General features: G+C 40.8%; 1 protein-coding gene across 2 annotated transcripts in view; it reads right to left on the reverse strand.

The window, feature by feature from the left end:
* Nucleotides 1-23,047, reverse strand: part of pde8b (phosphodiesterase 8B) — a 162,780-nt gene that overhangs the window by 31,596 nt on the left and 108,137 nt on the right. For both annotated transcript variants that reach the window (XM_052019127.1, XM_052019128.1), the window contains 6 exons: nt 17,862-17,950; nt 16,752-16,830; nt 15,133-15,273; nt 9,907-9,995; nt 7,299-7,353; nt 2,651-2,702 (listed from right to left, as the gene is read on the reverse strand). In XM_052019127.1, the coding sequence (XP_051875087.1) occupies nt 2,651-2,702; nt 7,299-7,353; nt 9,907-9,995; nt 15,133-15,273; nt 16,752-16,830; nt 17,862-17,950 (505 nt within the window). The remainder of the gene's footprint in view (nt 1-2,650; nt 2,703-7,298; nt 7,354-9,906; nt 9,996-15,132; nt 15,274-16,751; nt 16,831-17,861; nt 17,951-23,047) is intronic.

A 23,047-nucleotide genomic window follows, 5' to 3' on the forward strand; every position in this document is an offset into this window, starting at 1 on the left:
TGCCTCACAAATTTGACCCAGTTTTTCAAAGAGGTGACCAAGAGGATTGATGAAGACAGGGCAGTGGAGGTTGTCTGTATGGATGATATAACAAGGCCTTTGACAAGTTCCTGCATGGTCGGCTTAGAACACAAGGGATCCAGGATGGTGTGGTAAATTGGATACAAAATTGGCTTGGTGGGAGGAGGCAGAGGGTGGTAGCGGAGAGTTGTTTTTCAGATTGGAGACCTGTGACGTGGTGTGCTGCAGGTTCCTTTGTTGTTTCTCAAATATATTAATGATTTGGATGAGAATGCAGATGACAATGATTAGAAAGTTTGTAGATGATACCAAAATTGGTGGGATTGTGGACAGCGAAGAAGATTGTCTAAGGTTACAGCAAGATCTAGCCCAACTGCGAAAGTGGGCAAGGGAACAGCAGATGGAGACACAAAGGACTGCAGATGCTTGTTGCAGGGTTTCAACCTGAAATGTCAACAATTCCTTTCTTCCCACAGATGCTGCTTGACTCGCTGAGTTCCTCCAGCAGATTGCTTATTCAATGGCAGATGAAATTTAACTTGGATAAGTGTGAAGTGATGTGTTTTGGGAAGTTAAACCAGGGCAGGACATACACAGTGAATGGCAGGGTCCTGGGGAGTGTTGTTGAACAGAGAGCCCTTGGGGTACATGTACATAGTTGCCTGAAGATGGGAACACAGTTAGACAGGGTGGTGAGGAAGGCGTTTGTTACTCTTGCCTTCATCGACCATGAATTGGGACATCATATTACAGTTGTACAAGCTGTTGGCTTGGCTGCACTTGGGAGTATCATGTGCAGTTCTGGTCACCACACTACAGGAAGGATGTGCTTAGGCTAGAGAGGGTGCAGAAAAGATTCACAAGAACGTTACTTGAATTGGAGGGCTTGAGTTATCACGAGAGATTGGAAAGGTCAGGTCTGTTTTCCCTGGAATGAAGAAGCCTGAGTGATGACATGAGAAGGGTATATAAAATTATGAGAGGCATCTAGAGGTGTCCAAAAACTAGACAGCATAGATGTAAGGTGAGAGGGAAGAGGTTTAAAGGGGATCAGAGGGGTAAATTTTTCACACAAAGAGTAGTTGGTGGGGCCAGGAACAAAACAACATTTAAGAGGCATCTTGACAGGTACTTGAATGAGCAGAGCATAGAGGGACATGTAGGCAAGTGGGATTAGTACAGATAGGCATGATGGTCAGAATAAAAGCAGTGGGTTGAAGAGCCTGTTTCTATGCTGTACAACCCTTTGATTCTATGACTCGTTTCTCCAGGGTGGAAAGGTCAAACACCAGAGGGCACAGCTTTAAAGTGAGAAAGGGAACGTTTAGAAATGTGCAAGGCAAGTTGTTTTTATTTACAGAGAGTGGTAGGTACCTGGAATGGACTGCCATGTTGGTGATAGAAGCAGATATGATAGCAATGTTTAAAAGGCATTTAGACAATTACGTGTGCAGGCAGGGAATAGGGGGATATGGATCACATGCAGGCAGATGGAACTAGTTTAGATTAGCATCATGATCAGCACAAACATGGTGGGCCGAAGAGCCTGTTCCCGTGCTGCACTGTTGTTCGATGTTCTATGTATTCCCCACATTCCTCAATTCTCCTATATTCCAAAAATCCCTCTACCACAGCCTTGAATGTATTTAGTGACTCACCATCCCCATACCTCCGGGGAAGAGAATTCTAAAAAAATTACAATCCTCAGAGATGAAATTCCCCCTCATCTTACTCATAAATGGGTGACCTTTGATCCTCATACGAAGCACCCTAGTTCTAGATTCCCCCCAAATGGAAGCATCCTCTCAACATCTCGCCAAGCTCCCTCAGATTTTATGCTTCAACGAGATCAACTTTCATTCCTCTGAATTCCAATGATTAATGGCCCAATTTGTTCAATTGTTCCTCACTAGAAACCTGCTCATTCAAGGGATCAAACCTGCCTCCAAGGTAATTATATCCATCCTTAAATAAGGAGAACAAAAGTATAAACTATTATGGTTTTAAAAATCTCAAACCTCCACAACCATCTCCAATTTGCTCACTTTTGGTTATAATGGGGGTGGGACAAGATGACCAGCCAGTCAACTCACAACAGGCAATTTGGCATTTTATTTTTATAATGAGACCTGCAGTTTTTAATTTAACCTGCTCTGCAAATAAAATGTTATTCAGCTGGGTTTTCCAAATCTTATGAAACCCAGCAGCTGAAGATAGGACAGCTTTGGGAAGAAGGTAAGAACATTGCATTGAGAGTCAGGATGAGCAAAGTGGCAGTCTGCTTCCAGCTCTTACACAACTCCTTCCAGAAAGATCCCTGGGGCTATATATTGGGACCTCCTTGGATATCAGTGACAGACACAGTTCCCTCAGTCCTGCAGCTTTTTCTTCCCCCTGAGTCATCCCTACCCAACCCAAGACCAAACTTGTCAGCCAGGCTGTCTTCTAATTTCTGAGCAAGGAACTTGCCACTGCATATCAGAAAATTCTGGTGTTTGATTTTCCCACAAAAACCCTTCTCTCATACCTACATAACTGACTCCTATTAACGTCAAGGCCTAGCTATCAGAGGTGAACAACACCTGTATTTACAAACCCCTCAGAAAAATATAAGCTGGATTTGTCTCACCTGTTTGGGAATTTTCTTCTGTATATTTCTCATCACTCTGCACATTATAGATCTGATGGAAAAAATACTATCATTTAGCACCCCATGGTAAAAGAAATGAACATCAATTATGTGATGAAAAAATTAGGATTTATCAAAATCCATGCACATTTTTATATATTCCAAATATTTTGATAGTTTGAACACTACTTTAGCATGAGAAATGAAGGCAATGAAAGATTCAGGAGTTTGTAATTACAATTGCTTTTAAAATGGGGAATGTTCTTCAAGAACCACAGAATGATGAAAAGCTTCAACTAGAATCAGGTAGTGTTAAAAGTAACAGTATATTAAAAAAGGACTCCAGAGAGGAAATTTAGGAAGTGTTGTTGCAAGGCTGAACTGTATTCAATAGGTTTGAATTTCTGCTGGATTTCTTCCAGTCATTCACTGTAACCTCCACCAGAGGAACAAGACAAATACTAATGTAATAAAAGCAGAAAATGCTGGAAACACTCAGTAGGTCACACAGTGTCTGTGGAAAAAGAAACAAAAGTTAAAATTTCAGGTCAAAGACTGGATTGTTCTAACAAAGGTCTTTGACCTGAAACATTAACTCTGTTTCTCTTTCCACAGATGCTGCCTGATTTGCAGAGTATTTCCTGCAAGTCAGGAGGTTCGAGTTTTGAGGAAACCTCAGGGAGAATGTGGCTTCAGCTTTCAAAGAAGGCACCTAGGTGGAGATCTTATAGCAATATAGTATTGGAAAACAAAATCAGGAAAATTACATTAAATTAATTTTTAAGAAGAGGAGAAAATTCAAGGGTTAAACCAGTAAAATGCAAATTTACATCTTGTTTCAAAGCAATCTCCTCCACATGAAGAATGATCAAGATATGGAATTAATTCTAGGGAGAGAAGCTGTGGTAAAAATTATTCAAGAAGTGAATGGATGGTGTAATGAGGGGCTGGAGGGTCATTGAGTATGGATGAAAATGGACTAAATGGTGTTCCTTATCTCTTTCTACTCCCATGATTTTAAATGACCTTGACAGAGCTAAATGGAAATAGAAAGGGGACTAATTCTGAAGAATAAAATTTGATGAATTTATTTCTTGGAGTACAGTACCTATTCCTTAAGACCAGCTGATAATGAAAGCCACACAAAAAATAAATCTGTCTCAATAATCTCTCACCGCTTGGTTGACCTTAAATATTCACAAGCAATATATTTTATCGTTTACGACCTAATCAAGTGTGTTAGTGTTTGAGTAAATAGGAAATAGCTCATGGCTTTGATGCATGTTAAAAAGTGCCTCTTGGAACAGACAGCTAGTACTAGAAATAGGTCCTGATAACGTGTATTATAAAGGAAAAGCAATGAGATAATGAGGGACCAGGATTCACTGCCTGTAAAGGTGGTGGAAACAGTCAGTCAGGACTTTCAAAGGGCAACTGATTAGGCACTTGAGAGGGAATAATTTTGAGAGCTGCGGGGAAGAACAGACTTGTTCTACTAGGAATTGGCATAGAATTAATGGGCCAGATGGCCTCCTCCTGTTCCTTTGCGATTCTATACAGCTTGCAAGTTACAGGGAGCTCTATGAAGGAGCAAAGACAGAAAATGGTGAAAATCCACAACAGGTTAGTTAGGTCCTAAAAAAGATAGAATTGGTTAGTATTTTATTTTTCAGCCTTTGCCAAAATCATATATTAACTCTCTGGCTCAGGTGTTGCAGTATATTTCTGGAATTTTCTGTTTAGATTTCAGCACTCATAGTTTTAATTTTTATCCCAGCTGTTTCAGGAGTACCAGAGTGATGTTCAGTTGATGGAACAGGAAGAAGTCTGCCAAAGGCGAGCATTAAATAATTTTTGTGGGCCTTGGGAGTACTCCTCCCTGTAAAATAATCTGGGCCACTGCTGCCCAATGAGCCTAAACCTCTGTGATCACAGAGGCTCCTCCTGCCCCATTGCAAACTACAATGCCTGCACCCGCCTCAGCCCAAAACTTAATGCTCTAATTTGGAAGCTGCTTTGGGACACTTGTTCTGTGTCCCACAGTTCACTCCCAGATTTGAACAAAGATGGGGCTACAAAAACACTATGGTTATCTGGCACTGAAAGTTAAACTCAACCCCCTTAAACCTCCACAGCATTGAGGATTTAAGTAGGATCAGAGGAGAATTAAACTGCTTGGAGCCACGGGCTGTAAAGCTGCATTCTGAAAGTGGACACACACTTGCTTGGAAGTAACTGCATTCCAAGTTTCAGACTCCAAAAAATCTTGAAGAGATGAACGAAGTAAACAGTTTAAACAACATTTAAAAGTGAATTCAAGGCTGTAACAGTCTCACAATTCAGGGGATTGTAATAACCACATGCGCAGATTTATAACATCATCCAGAGGTCATTACAACAATGGGTTCATGGCAATGTCACTGTATAACCTGAACGGTATTTAACTTAGTGTGGATGGATTTAATAGAAGATTACATGACATGCCAGTGAACAATCAACCCCAAGATCTAGAAGCTGAACAGCCTCTAATCAAACAAATTTGATTTAGATAAACAAATAGAAGCTGCCAGTGCCTAACAAATACACTGGATGTAGAACTAATGAGATCAACTTGTTTTTATAAGTTAGTGCAGGTTCGTAATGAATTTTCCCAATAGCCAAAGATACACTCAAATGGGAGGCATTCAATCTCAATCAATTCACATTTTAACTTTGGTATAATTCACATAAAGCTAATAGACATGGCTAGTCACAAGCCTCTCCTCTACAGTATGTTCCTCAGCTGAGAAGACTATGACAGCATTGGATGTTGCACACCCACAGGTTGCTAGGCAACTGTACAACTAATCAATTCAACTTCTCTGGAAAAGTGAAATGTGAGGGGGGAAGGGGGAGCAGGGGGAAAATTGCTAAATAACAATGAGTTTCAATTTCTAGTGTGGTACTCCTGTAACAGGGTTACACTGGTACCTTGTTTGGCATGTATGATGCAACCTGAGGAAGGAGCCCACTGGAGGAGTAAGTGGGTAAATGGGCCATTATACTTAGAGGTGCATTACTGACAGCACCGTTGTGCAGGGAACCCGATGCAAGCTCCTGTGCTCCCCACTGCTGGGTCCGGAAGCTGGTTGAAAGCCAAGCCCTCTGCTGTAGTGAAGGAATGGTTGAAGTGATCTCACCACCACACAGCTCGATGTGTAGTGAGCCACTGAGGCAATGTGTAGTGGCTACCTGAGAGAGCTGGTGTTGGGTGGTCTGTGGCGAGCAAACCTGGCTGCTCAGTGCTGTGATGTGTGGCTCAGAGGTGCCTCCTGGCCAGGATGGCGAGTGTGGCTATTGCTGGGGACTGGCAGCAGCTGCCCCACATGTTGACACACCTCCTGCGTCCGCTGGTCCCCCTTGTCAGCTGCCATTGGACGTGATGGGAGTCTGCTCTCTTCACTTAGCTGCGCAGGTCTCCCTGGACTTCTCTCCAACAAACTCCACAACCAGCAACCTCCTGAGGCCAGGCTGCCCCCCACCCCCCCGAGCCCCACATCTCAGTGCTGAAAGGCTACATTGCTGCCCCAGCCCACCCAACTCCAGCCCTTACCGACAACCTCAGCACACTGACTTGGTGGCTCAGCCCATGCCAAGCCAAGCTGCAATGAAGTGACCCTATCATCACTGCAGAAGCATCAGCAGTGCAGAGGTTTGCAGCAGGCTCCTGGTACAGTAGTACGCAGCCCAAGTGGACGTCTCTTTAAAGTACTGACAGGTACACACTTGTCAGCTTTTGGACTCTAGGACCAAGAGGGCTGTTACGAGGTGACAAGTGTATGTCAAATTCATGCAAGCATTATTTTAAAAGAGAAGTTAACATGGTAGGTAAGCAGGTAATTTGACCCAGTTAACTACGATTAGAAGAACAATTGTTTTGATTCCCAATTTGTGCTAGAGTTAGCTGACCTTAGCCAAGCAGATGCAGAGGTGCTTTCAGCGTTTCCAGAACTCCTTGGTTAGGGAGAAGGGGGTCTAAAAACAGTGAGAATGATCTTGTGGAAATCCATTTGGATGGTGTAGCAGAGTGGTATCTGTGGAGTCAAACACCATTAAGGACAGGAAACAAGGGTGAAAGGAATTAAACAGAGAATTTTGGGGAAAAAAATCTTGTTTTAGGATTAGGGTTTTCAAGAGTAAGAGCCCTAGAATGGCTATTGCCCACTTATCCATTTCCTCCTTTTACAGAAAAGCAACGGATAATAAGATTCGCAGCAGCAGGACTTCACAATGATTACAAGTGTGGAGCTGTGAATATAATAGAGAGTTGCTTGAGTGAAACTCCAGTTAAAGTTAATTGCTTAGAAATTGAAGAGTGACTGCAGCAGCTTCAATAAGGACAGCAGTAATTAGGTAAGATGAGAATGTGCGCCTAATATCGTTTCACTACTCAAACCTCAATTAAAGATGCCCAATTATAAAACGATATACCATCAAATTTTAAATCTAGTAAAATGGAAATTGTGAATATTGTTAACAAGCAGCAACAGAACTTCACTGCCGTTTGAGATGACTTTTATTGGTATCTAAAACGCTGCAACTGCTGTGATACATTAAAAGAACCTCTGAGTGGGAATAAAATGGTGAAGGTAGGAGTTAGATATCTTACCTGCTTATTGCTATCGCTACACAGTTTCTTGATGGACACAAAGTGCTTAATTTTCCTATTGATGGCAGAAAAGACACAGTTTACTCCTGAGAGAATTGGATGGAACATGAACAAGTATTTGACAGGCATTAGCAAAGGGACTTCTTCAGATTTCTAAACACCAATGGTTAAGACATTGCTTAATGATTCATTGTGGAAGCAAACCTGAATCCTCACTTCATCAATCACATTGTCAGGATGTTGTATTGTTCGATTTGTTTCTTGGTCTGTCCATTCAAGCCATGTAATACATTATGCCTCTACTTACTGTAAACCGTTAGGCCAATGTCAATATATCCTATGCATTATAAACAAAACAATGACGAATCTTTGAAATCCTCAATGTGCTTATGTGAATTCGCCACATCAACTATTTAAATGGCATTTTTTGGGCTAATCAGTATTAGCCTCCATGTGCTAATAGTGTCATATAGAACAGTGAACAGCACAGCACAGCACAGGAGCAGGCCCTTCAGCTCACGATGGCTGTGCTGACTATGATGCCGAATTAAACTAATTCAACCTGCCTGCACATGGTCTGTATTCATTCATTCCCCGCCTGTTTATGTGCCTGTCTAAATGCCTCTTAAACACTGCTGTTGTATCTGCTTCCACCACATCCCCTGGCAGCGCACTCCCGGTATCTACCTCTCTCTGTGTAAAAAAACTTGCCTTGTAAATCTCCTTTAAACTTTCCCCCTACATCCTCTGATATTTGACAGTTCCACCCTGGTGAAAAAGACTGACTACTTACTCCATCTGTGCCTCTCGTAATTTTATATACTTCTACCAGGTCTCCCCTCAGCTCCAGAGAAAACAATCCAAGTTTGTCCAATCTCTCCTGACAGCTAATACTCTCTAATTCAGGCAACATCCTGGTAATTTAGAGACTACTCTTTCTATGCATACACAAACTGCACTTGGCATCATTTAAGGATTTTTAGTTGGGGTTGTAATGGGCTAAACTGTACACAAGGGCCAATGTTCTGACTTATGAATCCCATTAAGGAATCTACTCCACAGCAAAATGAAACATCTTCACACTTCTATTTTTGCACACATCTTTAAAGCAGCACAACAACAAATTATGGCTCTATTCTGTACTTCAATTTATTGCTCTAGATTTTACCTCTGGAGAATCTTCAAAAGAGAAATCGAAAATCAAAGGAAATGCTGAAATAATGCACAATGCACCATAGATTGAGATGTTTAGCCCTGGGTAAATGAGGAGGGAAGAACATGTTGGGAGCAAAACCAGGAGTACCTAAAAATGAGGTCTTAAGCTGATGAAGCTACAATGCAGGGCTACCTGCAGGCTAAACAGTGGACATACCATGCCACAGACAGGGCTAAGCAATTCCAGGAATGGACCAAAGACTTGTTGTGTTGTCACAACTAGTTGGAAGTAGTGGTGGACATTTCCATTCAGGCTCCATCTGCATCCTCAAAATTAGGAGAATCCTGAAGCAAAAGTGAAGTGATTGAAACCCATCACTGGTCAGGGGTGCCAGACTACTATCTTGGCCTATTGCTGACCTTCCCATTATCAAAGATGGCAGCCTGAAGCCAACTTAAATCTCAAAAGCAAAACGGCTCGGTGCACAGGACAAAGCAAAGGTCACAGATATCAGAAACGTCCTGGCCGATGACCTGTGTGCTAGAACTAGCCTCAAAGTAGCTTTGGCATGGATGGCAATGGGCGTGCTGACTCCAGAGGAAATTAAAATCAGAAACAATGTAAATGTGCCGTTGATTTATTGCCTGAATTGCATCAATCCAATCTAGCCCCATTACCCCATCCCACACCTCCCCAGCTGATGAGCAATTCCTACAGGAGATCAACTAGTCCTGTTAAAAACCTTAGCATATAGATTTTAAGTGGTAATAATGAGAGCTCTTAACTGTCGTCCAATAGAAGTGACAATCACTTCCTTAAACATTTGAACCATTGTGGGACATGCTCCTTTTACACATACAGTAAGCCCAGCTACAAGATTTATATGGGCTTTTAATCTGTTTCACATTTAATAGAGGAAAATTGAACATGTCACACTCAATCACTGGTATTGATCACAAGATTAGATTACTATAGTGTTAAATGAAGACAAAACATAATTCTGAATATTGCTACAAGATTAATTACTTCAGTTTTACAGTGAAAATTCTAAGTGGCATTCAATACAATGACCCTTATTCCTTCTTCTTTATTACACAGATATTCCAGCACACAATGCAGTGCCTTGGCATGTAGGAGAGAGCAAGATTAAAACTTGCTGAACAAAGAGGTTAATATTCAATGACCTTTTTTATTAGATTAAAAATTAACCATTCGATGAAAGAAAAGCAGTCCATGGAAGATTTACTAGCTTGATATTAAACCTTTGTAAGTGTATCAGTAAATTTAAGAGAGTTCATTTTTCTTTTATAGATTTGAAACAATGATAGCTAAAAATAGAACACTCTTGCCCTCTGCTCTGTACATGGCAGGCAGCATTAAATCCAGAAGGTGCAGTTCATTTTGCTTTCTCCAGCTGATATCTTTTTTTTGGCGGTAAGTAACGATACTTACCCTCCCTGGCCAATCACAGGTGTTACCGTAACATCCTGCTGGATGTTGTCTCCAGCTTTCCGCCTTGCATAGTAAATTCCTTGCCACTCCTGTAAAAGACATGACAATATTGGAATAAATCTTTAAAAGACTGTGGATTATTTACTAACTTTGGAATGTATAATACACAGGCCTTTCTTTGTGGGTTTTCTACAACAGTCGATAGTAACATGACACTTCAGTGGCTTTCAGCATCTCACTGTACAAGATGAAACATACTCTTAATAGTGGCTTCTAATGAGTGGTCTGCAGTCCAACCCATCATTGTGATATAACTGCTATTCTGATCTGTCCTCTTCCAGCCACTGTGGAGTAAGTTCCTGTGCCGAAGTGGTCTAAATTTAAATGTTGCGTAGATTGGCAGCTGCTGGTAGTTTTCCATCCCTCATTTAGAAATCAAAAGTGTATGTCCTTCCATCCAAACTTTTGATCGTTTGAGAAGCAAGGTATTGTATGTATCATTGCTATCCCTAAAGTGTTTGGTTTTAGTCATTCATGGGATGAGGGCACTGCCGGAAAGATCTTGGACCAGGTGACTTGCTTGGTCAAGCAAGTGTCCAATGAGGTTGCGGTGGCTCCAGAATTGAAACCAAGCCAGGAACAATGATCAAAACCTGGGTCAGGAATCAGGATTCGAGGCCTGGGCTGAAGAAAGGGGCCTGGGTCAGAAGTCAGGACGAGTGATCGGAGTTGCCTTGACAGTCATTGATCCTGAATTAAATCGTAGCTCTACGTTTATGGAATCGATTTTCAGAAGTGCTGTATAATGCACTATAATGACTGTAATTATAGTACAAATGACCTAAGGCTGACTTCTAACTTCAATGTGTCTGCTAAACATACCAATGATCCCATCCTCGGGATGGAGTTGGCATCTGTGAAAACAGGAAGTTGGAACTCCTGCTCTGCTGATCCCCCAGCAGCAGAGGAAGGTCCTGACTTGCAGCTCCATTCCCAATTATTCTTTCTGCTTGGTGTCCTTAGATTATTTCAATAGCAGATTACTAAAGGTCATAGCATCTGTAATCTTGAACTGATCTTCCACTTGGGTGACCTGAGAGATTTGCTTCAAGGTGCAACCAAAAATGCACTGACAAAAAAAGCAGGGATTTGCTAGATAATAGAGATTTTACAAATGCCAAACCATCCAAACAAAATTTACTGTAGAAATCCTGGGAAGTCTCACCCAACGTAAAGGTATCTTTATTTTGCTTCCATCTTGTAGTACTCGACAGTGTGGAGATGAGGTAGGATCCTTGATCAGACCACATACTGTTAGTGATGATGGGAATTATGATTCATGCTCTGACAATTTTGCAGGGGCAGGGGAGGACTTCACAGTCAGGGAGCCTGATGGGAAATGGAGTTGGGGTATGTGTTTGGACTTGGGGAGCTCAATAAATTGGTAAATTTGTTTATTATTGTCACATGTACCAAAGCGCAGTGAAAAATTTTGTCTTGCATGCCATCCATACAGATCATTTCATTACAACAGAGCATTCAGATAGTACAAGGGAAAACAATAACAGAATGCAGAATAAAGTGTTACAGTTACAGAAAAAGTGAAGTGCAGGTAAACAATAAGGTGCAAGGTCACAATGAGGTAGACTCTGAGGTCAAGAGTTCACCTTATCACGGCAAGATAGAAGCTGTCCTTGAGCCTTGTTGTATGTGCTTTCAGGTTTCTGTATCTTCTGCCCGATGGGGGGGGGGGGGGGGTGGGTAGAAGAGAGAATGTCTGGGGTGGGTGGGGTCTTTGATTATGTCAGCTGCTTTTCTGAGGCAGCGAGAAGTATAGACAGAGTCCATGGAGGGGAGGCTGGTTTCCATGATGTGCTGAACTGTGTCCACAACTCTCTGCAGTTTCTTGTGGTCTCGGGCAAGGCAGTTGCCATACCAAGCCGTGATGCATCTGGATAGGATGCTTTCTATGGTACATCGATAAAAATTGGTGAAGGTCAAAAGGGACATGCCACATTTCTTTAACCTCCCGAGGAACCAGAGGCACTGGTGTGCTTTCTTGGCCGTGGTGTCTACATGGTTGGACCAGGACAGGCTATTGGTGATGTTCACTCCTAGGAACTTGAAGTTTTCAACCCTCTCGACTTCAGCACTGTTGATGTAGACAGGAGCAGGTGTACCACCCCTCTTTCTTAAAGTCAATGACCAGCTCTTTTGTTTTGCTGACATTGAGGGAAAGGTTGCCGTCATGACACCATGTCACTTGGCTCTCTATCAATAGTTTGACAGTGTAGAGATCAGAAAGTCTCTGTGGCATTACAGCTCACTGTAGAAAAGGTCCATTGTCAAATTATATGGTGGTTTGTGATGCAACTGTGCTCTGGGGTGATGGGGTGAGAGTGGTTTGGGGACATGTCCATGGTCCAGGATCCAAATCCCCTTGAATGAGGGAAAACAGTTACAAAGAGGAGGTTATTTAAAACTGAGGTAGAAATTTCTTCCCACAGAGGTTGGGAATCTCTGTACTTTCCTACGTGAAGGGTTATGGGGGTTAGATCACTGGAGGTATTTAATGAATGAGCACATAAATTTTTGAAAGATCATGGAACTGAGGGCTCTGTGGAATTGGCACAGAAAGGAAGCTGAGGCCTAGGGCAGATCATTGATATTGAATGGTGGGGCAGGCTTGAGGGGCCAGTGGGCCTACTCATGCTCCTGTTTTCTTATGTTCTTGTGAACACGGCACCAGTTGCCCAACAGTTTTGTTTTCTTTTAAGCACTCCCATTAATTTATTTTCCCATTAGCATGCACAATTAACACATTCAAAAAAACTAATGAACTAATTTGCTATTGTGTTTATTGCAGCATTAATTTATCACTCTAGTGAAAGTCCATCTCATTCAATTAATTTTCTTCAGGGAAGGAAAACTGCCATCCTTGCCTGGTCTGGCCCATATCAGAGTCCATATACACCAATATGGTTGACTTTAAGCTGCCCCCTGAAATGGCCAGCAGGCCACTCAGTTCAATGGGCAGTTAGGGATGGGCAATAAATGCTGACTCACCAGCACACATGCCTCTCCAGAACAAATTTAAAAAATGATTACATCAGCCTATTACAAATAATTCAGTTGGTTGTTTGCCCCACTACTAATTTAAGCAATAAAATGGAGCAGTGGAAATTTAATGCTTCAAAAATAAATCTAATTTGAATGAGTTGATTTTTGAAGAGATTTTGACTCTGTATCATTTTGCCTCTGAGATTTGTACTTTTTATCAATAGAGACAAGCTAACATTGCATCTTGAAAAGACATTTTATCCCCACAGAAAGCCAAACAAATCATTTCAAATCTTTTTAATGCACTTTCATGCATTTTACATTCTACCAAATGCAATGTATGCTACTTTCATCTAGAATGACAGAGAAAGATTATATCATGCTTGCTTGAAAGGGTGGTGGAAGTAGATTCAATAGAAACTTGCAAAAGGGAACTGGATGAACACTCTAATGTGAAGAGACTGCAGGTCAGTGAGAAGAGGGCAAGAGACTGGACTACGAATACTATTTTCTAAAGTGCCAGCAGTAGCAATGAAAACTCTAGTGATCTTGCTTTGGTTCTAGCCCCAGCCTAATGCATTAGCTTCCAGTTTGACCTTACAAAATTGATGGGAGAAACAGCAGAAGGTCGAAGCCAATAATTCACTTGATACATTTGCACTAAGAAGTAAACAAACAAATTAAATTTATACTGCTGCCTTGTTAACTAGCATGAAAATCGGCTGATTAAAGGGTGGCAGGGAAAGTAAATAAAATTAAGAACTTCCCTCTGCTTATACTTCATGGAGAGAAGATGGAGACATATTCAACCATATTCAGCTAGAAGTTCTAAGCAGATGATCCATCTTGAGTTGCTCCTAATAATCCTCCCATCATAAAAGCCAGTCTTCACACAATTTGGTTCACTCATCTTGATATCAAGCTATGGCTGAGAGCATTGGATATAGCAAAGGCTATGGCACCAGACCTCATTCCAGCTGTAGCAGTGAAAACCTTCTTTCCAGAAATAGCTGTGTCTCAACTCAAGTTATTTCTGTACAGTTACAGCACTAGCATCTGTCCTGCAATATGGAAAATTACTCATTTATGTCCTGCTCACAAAAAGGCAAGACAAATCCAATCTGGCTGTTTACCTCCTAATCAATCTACTCTCAATCATCAAATAAATGGAAGAAGTCACTGACAATTTTATCAGGCACTAATAACCTGTTAACTAGTGCTCCATTTGGGTTCCACCAGGACCACTCTGCTCCAGACTTCACCTCAGCCTTGGTGTAAATGTGGAACAAGAAGTCCAGTCCCAGAGCTGAAATGACAGTGACTTTTGTTGTCATCAAGTTCACATTTGACAGAGTGTGGCATCAAGGTGCTTTGATAAATCATTGGCAATAAATGATGGCCTTGCCGGTGAAGAACAGATCCCAAAAAATTAATTCAAAATAAATTCTGCTCAGTTGGAACTTCAGTCAATTTGAAAGCTGAACACTATTGTCCAAGGTCAATAATAATTTAATAAGGAATAATCAGCCTTGTATTGGGTTCCTGGTGGGGGTAGGAGTAGTAGATGGTGGATGGAATTCCTTTGTTCAATTTTAATTTGGTAAATACAGGCAATCATCTTTAATTCCATGTTAGGTTGAATTCTGCTCTTCCTCACAGATTTATATAGTATGGTCAATACCCATGAGACAAATTAAATGGTTCACATTACCAAATTTAAAAAAAATTGTCTTGCATTTATATAGTCCCTTTCACTACCTCAGAATGGTCACAATGCTTAAGCCTACAAAATATCTCTAATATATGGTGCAAAAAAAATGCTGGAGGAACTCAGTGGGTCAGGCAGCATCTATGGAGGGAAATGGACAGTCGACGTTTCGGGTTCAGACCCTTCATCTGGACTGGACGAAGGACCCATTCCAGATGAAGGGTCTCGACCCAAAACGTTGAGTGTCCAATTCCCTCCACAGATGCTGCCTGACCTACTGAGTTCTTCCAGCATCCTGTTTTCTTGCTCCAGATTCCAGCATCTGTAGTCTCTTATGTTCTAAGATATAGTCACTGTTGAAAGATAAGAAATACATTAACTAATTTTTATATAGTCAGAATCCACAGAAATGTGAGATAAATATACCATTGACATAAAAGTTTAAAAGAATTACTTACTTTTCCTTTTTTGATACATGTATTTATTGTATCAAGAAGATCAACTTTATTTTTGTCACTTTTGGGTAGTTCAGTAAGTTCTTTGCCAATTAACTCCCCTCTTTGATAACCCATCATGTGTTCAAATGCTGGATTCACGTACTGTAAAAGAAATCAACATTTAACTCTCTGTTCAAACCTATTCTGTGGTTTTCTGCTTGCATTGATAATAGGAAAACTTTTCTGTGCCCACAAAAATTTGCTACTGATAACATTATTTAAATTCATGGTGTGTCACTGTGAAAGAATTGTTCCCAGTAAAGGAGTAATATTGCCATTCTGTCACCAATAACAAATACTGCAGATCCTCGTCTATTCCCTCTATAATTTCAGCAAAAGATAATTATTAACCTGGATAAGACCAGAACTGCGATAGTGACCAAAATAGTGAGGAGAATAGTGTTAGATTACAGGATGATATTGATCCACTGGGTAGAGCACTGAAATTTAATCCTGATAAATGTGAGATGGGGTTTCTTGGGAGGGCTAGTAATGGTAGGACATACACAATAAATGGTAGGGCTTCAGGGAGTTCTGAGGAACAGTGACTTTGGTGAACAAGTCCAAGGGTCCCTGAAGGGGGCAGCACAGGTAGATAAGACGGTTAAAAATGCATACAGAATACTTGCCCTCATTAGACCAAGACTCTTGCTTTCAGGAACAAAAGAACATAAGAAATAGAATCAGGACTAGGTCTATCAGCCCCTTGTGCCTAAGATGATGGCAGATCATTTACGTCAGTGCCACTTTCCTGCACTAACCCCATTTCCCTTGATTTCCATAATAGCTAAAAATCTACCAACCTCTGTCTTAAAAATACTTGATGACTGAGCTTCAACAGCCCTTCTGTGTAGAATATTCCAAAGATTCACTCTCTCTCGCTGAAGAAGTTTCATCTCAACTTTGTCCTAAACGGGCAACCCCTCATTCTGAGATGGTGACCCTTGGTTCTCAACACTCGAGCCAGGGAACACATCGTTCCTGCACTCATCCTGTTAACCATACAGGAAGTTTGTAGGCTTGAATGAAATCACCTCTAATTCTTCTAAGTTCAAGAAGTTATAGGAATACAGACAAAAATGGAGTCTTGCTGTAACTCAATTCACCACCATTAAAAGAAATGAAACAATTAACTTACAACGCTCAAGAGTTAAATGTCTCCAAGATGAAAAAAGGATTAATTGAAAAAGAAGTTTGAGGTATGTAACGACCTTGACTGGAGGCACTAAAATCAGCCCTTTCCTTATATTTTATCTATCACAATCTTTTGTTGACTGCCATCTAACTCCTGAGCTTGGGATCTGCACACTTAAAGAAGGATTGAAGCCAGTGGGAAGAGAGGTGTGGCTGGAATGCAAATCCTGTTTTTTCCACCAGGTAGGCAGGCTCTTTAGTTTCTGGAGCTGTTCAGCTGAAGAGTGCAAATCTCTTTCTAGTCATTTGTTCTGAAGAACTGCATAGCTTCAGAAAGAATAAAGCTCAGAAAAGAAGAATATTGACTTCACAAAACGAAAATGTGAAAGTAACTAGTATAAACATATCACTTACAGTGAACTCTCATAGTATGGTGGTTAGGTTACCTGAATGATATGGTCTTCACTTGTAATCTCTATGGCCTCCTGGCAGTGTTCCAGGGCTGCAAATATGGAACTGCACGCCCTACAAAAATGAACAATATTGAACATATCTGAGTAACATGATTTTTTTTTAGTATTAAAGATACAAATAAATCAACCTCTAAGTGTGGGCATAAAGTCCAATCATTTTTATCAAAAGTTACAAGCAGATTCAGATTTTTTACCTCATTGTCTAGAATCATATGAGATGTTTAACTCATATGAGCTGTGGTACTAGCTCTTCAACGGGAGCTGTCTACTTTAATCCTATTCCTGCTCTTTTTCCTATTCAAATAGTTGTCTAATTCCATTTTAAGTTATGCTATGATTTCTGCTACAATATTCTATGCAGCAAAGTATTTCACTATCTAATTATTGTGAAAACCTTCAAACTACTCTTCATTTCTCCAATGAAAATCTTAACTCAATATCATTTTGCTAATTCACCAACCAGTTTGTACTCACTCAAAACTGACCATCATATGGAAAATCTCCACTACATCCCAAATTGGCAGCTTCTCCTGTGCCAGAGAAGTTAATTTGTAAAGATTTCTTCTTTCATGATATTATTCTAATGTTTCTTGAGTATCTTCTTTTAAGTAGCTTCAATACCCTGACTGTAATACTTCCTGTTCTTTGATACACTGGGACCCCAGTCCCTCCCATCCCCACTCTCTGATACATCAGGGCCCCAGTTCCTGCACTCCCCTTGACTCAGTGGCTCAAGTTCCAGTGCTACTTTTGACTGATAACGCGCTGGTTCCCACATTCTCCTTGAGACACTGGGGCTCAGGTTCCCATGCCCCCTTTGACACAATGGGACCCAGGCTCCGTGGTCCCTTGAACTTAGGGGGACCCCTTTTCTCACATGCCCCTGAAACTCAGTGTGGCCCCCTTTCCTGCGCTCCCTTTAAACATACCGGGTTCACTGGAACATTTGTAATGCTACTGTGTAACATGTTAAGAAAAAGCTTATTGGAGTATTAGTAGAAATAACATTGAATGGCCTGGAAAATCTGACGCCAAAGTCCCAAGCGATTAATGGAGTCTTACTGTACTTATCAAAATACACACCGCAGCTTGAATTGTGACCGGACTTCTCCATGTTCCAACTGAATTAATTCATTGTAGCATGCGGTTATGTTGGGATTCTCTATGTAGCGCTGTGGGCAAAGAGAAAATAAGATTAAAGATGAATATTAAAAGGTCTGTAACAGACCTCATAAATGTCTCACACAACTCCTTTAAGGGCAAACACTAACTACTACAATTTTCCTCGTGGGCAAGCTGACATATAAGAAAAAGGAGACAGCAAGAGCTGCTGCAGATGTAGTCACATTGCAAATTGGCATTCTAATTGTAGATTATGCCACCAATATTACTTGTTGAGAGAAGACTTAACATTAGAGATGAAAGGACTGAAGGTGCAAGCATTAAACTTAGCTTGAAACGTTCAATTGTTTAAGATAAATACTGAACACACCCTCTATCCACAGACAGTAGACATTCTAATGAATAGAGAGACAGAAATTCCCTAAATGCTGAGATCTTAACAGCACCATGATTTACACTGACATATCATTAAACGCAAGAAAGTTCCTTAATAATAAAAACAGAACATATCAATGAATTGTATTATATAATGTAACGTTCAATAAAAAAATCACCAAAGTGATTTATTGCGTGTTAACTTGTTTTTATTCACAGAGTAAGGTTGTAGGCAATAATTGTTTATTGGCAATTATTTTTAAATGTACTTTACTTAACCTTGTGGTATGTATCATCTATATACACCACAACCAGAAAGTAGGTCCATCTGGCACCTTTGATAATCTCAGGATATGCCTAAGTGCTCTACGCTATTTTAAGATATAGTCATTATGGTAATGTAGGAAGTGTGGAAGGCAAATTGTGCACAAGGTCTCACCTACAAATATTAGACAGTATCAATGATGTCAATTGAGACAGGACACCAAGAAGAAATCCCTGCCCTTCCGTAAAATGTGTTATGGGATCTTTAAAGTTAACCTAGGAGGGCAGATAAGACCTTGGTCTAATGCCTCAACCAAAAGCCAGCACCTCTTAACTTTAATGCATTTGATTTAAATATTGTATTATTTCTCTGTATACTCATATTTCCAACAGTTGTTTCTTCTGATATTTTCCTTCCTTCCTATTTTCCTTACCGGATTATTAATGATAGAGCCACCACTCTCATTCTCACACACTCACTAAAATTCTAGCCCAAACCAACAGTAAAAACAGAGGTACCTTCAAATTAAACTTAACACAATTTGAAGTGCACATAATTCTACAAAAGAGCTCCATGATTTTTAGATATAAAGCTTTACCTCCAGTAAATAACAAAACATTTAGTGCAATGTCAAATCAACTATTCATCACCTTTGACAAAAATACCTTCAAGAAAGCTTGTTTTTGTATTCTTGCTGCAATCTATAATGAATTAAATAGCAGTTTTCATCTTGTCTATGTTTGATGATTGAATTAAATTTATCAAGCCTTTGTTGGGGATACAGCAAATGTTCTCCGTAGAAATTAAAATCAACCTATGGAGGGTCACACTGATCTACAGAACATTGAAATATTAACCAAAGCTGATTAGAGCTAGAGGAGTAAAAGATTTTTAAAAAAAGGCAATGTAAAACAAATACGAACATTTCTGTGTTTGCTTTGCTCCCAGGTGACTTTTGATAAAGCTACTTTGAATGAGGCTGCTAAGGTATAAGCAGTCACTGAAAGAGGGGAAAAGTAATTAAGAGCATTTCTCCATCAGCTTCTCTGTTAAGAAACAACTAGTTAAAAGCAACTCAAGCAAATGTGACATCCTCCTTGGGACATTCTGTTTACATTTTTCATTCAGTTAATGAGATATAAAGAGGAGTGAAAGAGAAGATATTGGCTTCGAAGAGCTTTGAGTCTGATAGCATGGGACAGCTGAGTTAATGTTAAGCACACAGTAATTAATAGAGTGTACTTCAATAATCATTTCATTTTAATTTTGTCAGTTCAACTCAGTTTCATTGTCAAGATCCAGTTCATACTTCAAATGTCGTCAGGACACTGCTCAAAAAAGTATATGGCCTATCATTTCTTCCACATCTCAAAAGATGTGTGGCTGTTTTTTTTAAACAAGCATGGTCTTTCTTTCACTGGCTCTGCAGTGCTGGAGCTGGCAGGGTGATAGGAAGATCGTCACGGTGGGGTTTGGAGATGAAGAGTCGAACCTTGAATTGAGGTTGGGGTTGCAACCTTGTGAGTCAGATCAGAACACTGGGGAGAGGGGGATGTGGGAGACTGGGCATAGATTGGGACTCTGAGAGTTGGACAATAGTTGAAATTGGGAAATTAAATTTGTAATTTGGTTTATTATTGTCACATGTACCAAGGTACAGTGAAAAACTTTTGTTTTGAATGCCATCTATACAGATCATTTCATTACAACAGTGCATTGAGGTAGTACAAGGGAAAACAATAACAGAATGCAGAATAAAATGTTACAACTACTGAAAAAGTGCAGAGCAAGTAGACAATAAGGTGCAAGGCCATAATAAGGTAGATTGTGAGGTGAAGAGTCCATCTGATCATACAAGGGGACCATTCAAAAGTCTTATAACAGAGGGACAGAAGATGTCCTTGAGCCTGGTGGTATGTGCTTTCAGGCTTTTGTATCTTCTGCCCGATGGGAGAGGGGAGGAGAGAAATGTCTGGGGTGGGTGGGGTCTTTGATTATGTTGGCTGCTTTTCCGAGGCAGTGAGAAGTGTAGACAGTCCATGGAGGGGAGGCTGGGATATGCTGAGCTGTATCCACAACTCTCTGCAGTTTCTAGCAGTCATGGGCAGAGCAGTTGCCATACCAAGCCATGATGCATCCAGATAGGATGTTTTCTATGGTGCATCAATAAACATTGGTGAGGGCCAAAGGAGACATGCCAAATTTCTTTAGCCTCCTGAGGAAGTAGAGGCACTGGTGAGAGCTGGGGACATGATCAGTTGGAAGTGGGGTGGTCAGAGAAGCAGTTGGACTGGATCTGATTGTGAGGGTCTGATTGGAGAAATTATCAGGGTGAATGACATCAGCAGCAAGCTTGGAGGAGGTGGGTGGAGCGAGGAATAGTGTGGGATAGAGGTGGGAGCAAACAATGGGAACAAGGGGGATCTACCTGACAGAAAATCAATATGTTGTCTTCAACACTCTACAGGCCAACTAAGTCTGTCACAAACTAAAGAATGATTCTGTAGGTGATACATGGAAGAAATGCTTAAAACATCTGCCTTCCTGTGATTGTGGAAGCTAGTTTATTTTCTCAAAGTGACAAATAACAATAGACTTTTAAAAAGAAAATAGTGAAAAAAAAACCCAACTCTTAACGTTTTGAATTTCTGAAGCAGGTACTGTTTCAAAAAGGGAACTTTTTGAATACTCCACAATACTTGCATCTTTATATCCTTCAGCCCCTGTGACAGTGGGAGATGTCTCAGTATCTTTCCCTCATTCACCCACTACAGTGATGGAGGAGAGCAACTTATTTAAAGTAATAAAATACTTTGTTAAATGAAAGAACTTACAGGGAAACAAATAGCATTTCTCTTCTGTGTGCCTGGACTGCAAGAAATTGCAGAGATTTGTGAACATAGCCCAGTCTATCACGAAAACCAGCTCCCCCTGCATTGACTCTATCTACACTTCCCGCTGCCTCAGGAAGGTGACCAACATAATCAAGGACCCCTCCCACCCCGCTCATTCTCTCTTTTCCTCCCTTCCACTGGGTAGAGGATATAAAAACTTGAAAATCCGTTCCACCCCACCAGACTCAAGGACAGCTTCTATCCCACTGTCATGAATGGAATTATTCTATGATAAAGATGAACTCCTGACCTCACAATCTACCTCATCATGGTCCTTGCACCTTATTTGTCTACCTGCACTGCACTTTCTCTGTAACTGTAACACTACGTTCTGCATTGTTATTGTTTTTTCCTCTGTACTACCTCAATGTACTTTTGTTTGCAATGATCTGTCTGGATAGCATGCAAAATAAAGCTTTTCATTGTATCTCGGAAATAATAAATCAATTACTGCACAGCTGGTAGCTTCCCCCATAGGCAGTCAGGGATTCTGGAACATTCTGTCATAGACATTGGTGCAACGTATATACAGCGAGCAGTTGGTTATATGGTACAACAAGAAAAGGGTGCACATTCAATATTACATTCCTTCTTTAATATCAAGAATGAAAAATGAGAAAACATTCAAAATTACTGTCCAGACTCTGTCTGCTTTACTTGGACACAAAGTCTTCCAGATACTTCTGGTCCCAAGTGGTTGCAGTTCTCCTGCAACCTGTTGCCAAGTTGTGGTGATCTTGCTCCGCAGTGTTAGTGTTAGTGATTCCCACCCCCCAACCAACCTCCCCACCTCCCGTGTCTCAATATATGCTTCTGTCAATAACACCTCTCTCATGGTCTTCCTGAGATGGCGCCTCTTCCTCTGGTCTGAGACATCCTCCTCTGTTGTGACCTTGTATGATTTGTGATTGTGGGATGTGTTGGGTCATTGCTGCCTTCTGCCACATCTGGTGTTGGCCTGATGTGGATTTCCCCCTCACTCATCTCTCCAACTATTAGTGTTGGTGGGTCTTTGGCACCTCTGCTGTGGCGTTGCACCTTTTTTCTTTTGGCCTCCTTCAGTTGTCCTCCTACACTTCTTTCCAACTCTATGGCAAAGGAAACAGTGTTTTCATTCAGGTTGAAGACCCGTCATTTTCAACCTGAAACCTTAACTCTGCTCCTCGTTCCGCAGATGCTGCCCGACCTGCAGTTTCCAGCCTCTTCTGTTTGTATTTCAGATTTTCAGCATCTGCGGCTTTTTGCTTCAACGATATGATCTCTTGGGTTTCGGCAGATTCTCAACTTGCTGCTTGATTTTTTTTTAAACACACACCAAGTTGGATACCCAGTGGTAGGTCTGGTTATCAGGGCTACTACCCTTCCTTAGTCAATTTTCTTGCTTTAGCTTCAGGTTACTCCTTAAGAACTGCTGAAACACACCATGGATAGTGCAGTCCTGCTGCTTCCTTTCATCCAGGACTGCATGGTATTTGTTTCCCTGAAACATCTACACATTCATCTCTTAGTTACACAGCATTACACTGAAACAAATATTTATGATCATCTCATAGTTTAATTTTATTAGTCCCATTTTCTGTACTGTAATATTTCTAGTTGTTGGTGTGACATCT

The sequence above is a fragment of the Pristis pectinata genome, chromosome 7 (assembly GCF_009764475.1).
Source record: "Pristis pectinata isolate sPriPec2 chromosome 7, sPriPec2.1.pri, whole genome shotgun sequence".
Taxonomy (NCBI): domain Eukaryota; kingdom Metazoa; phylum Chordata; class Chondrichthyes; order Rhinopristiformes; family Pristidae; genus Pristis; species Pristis pectinata.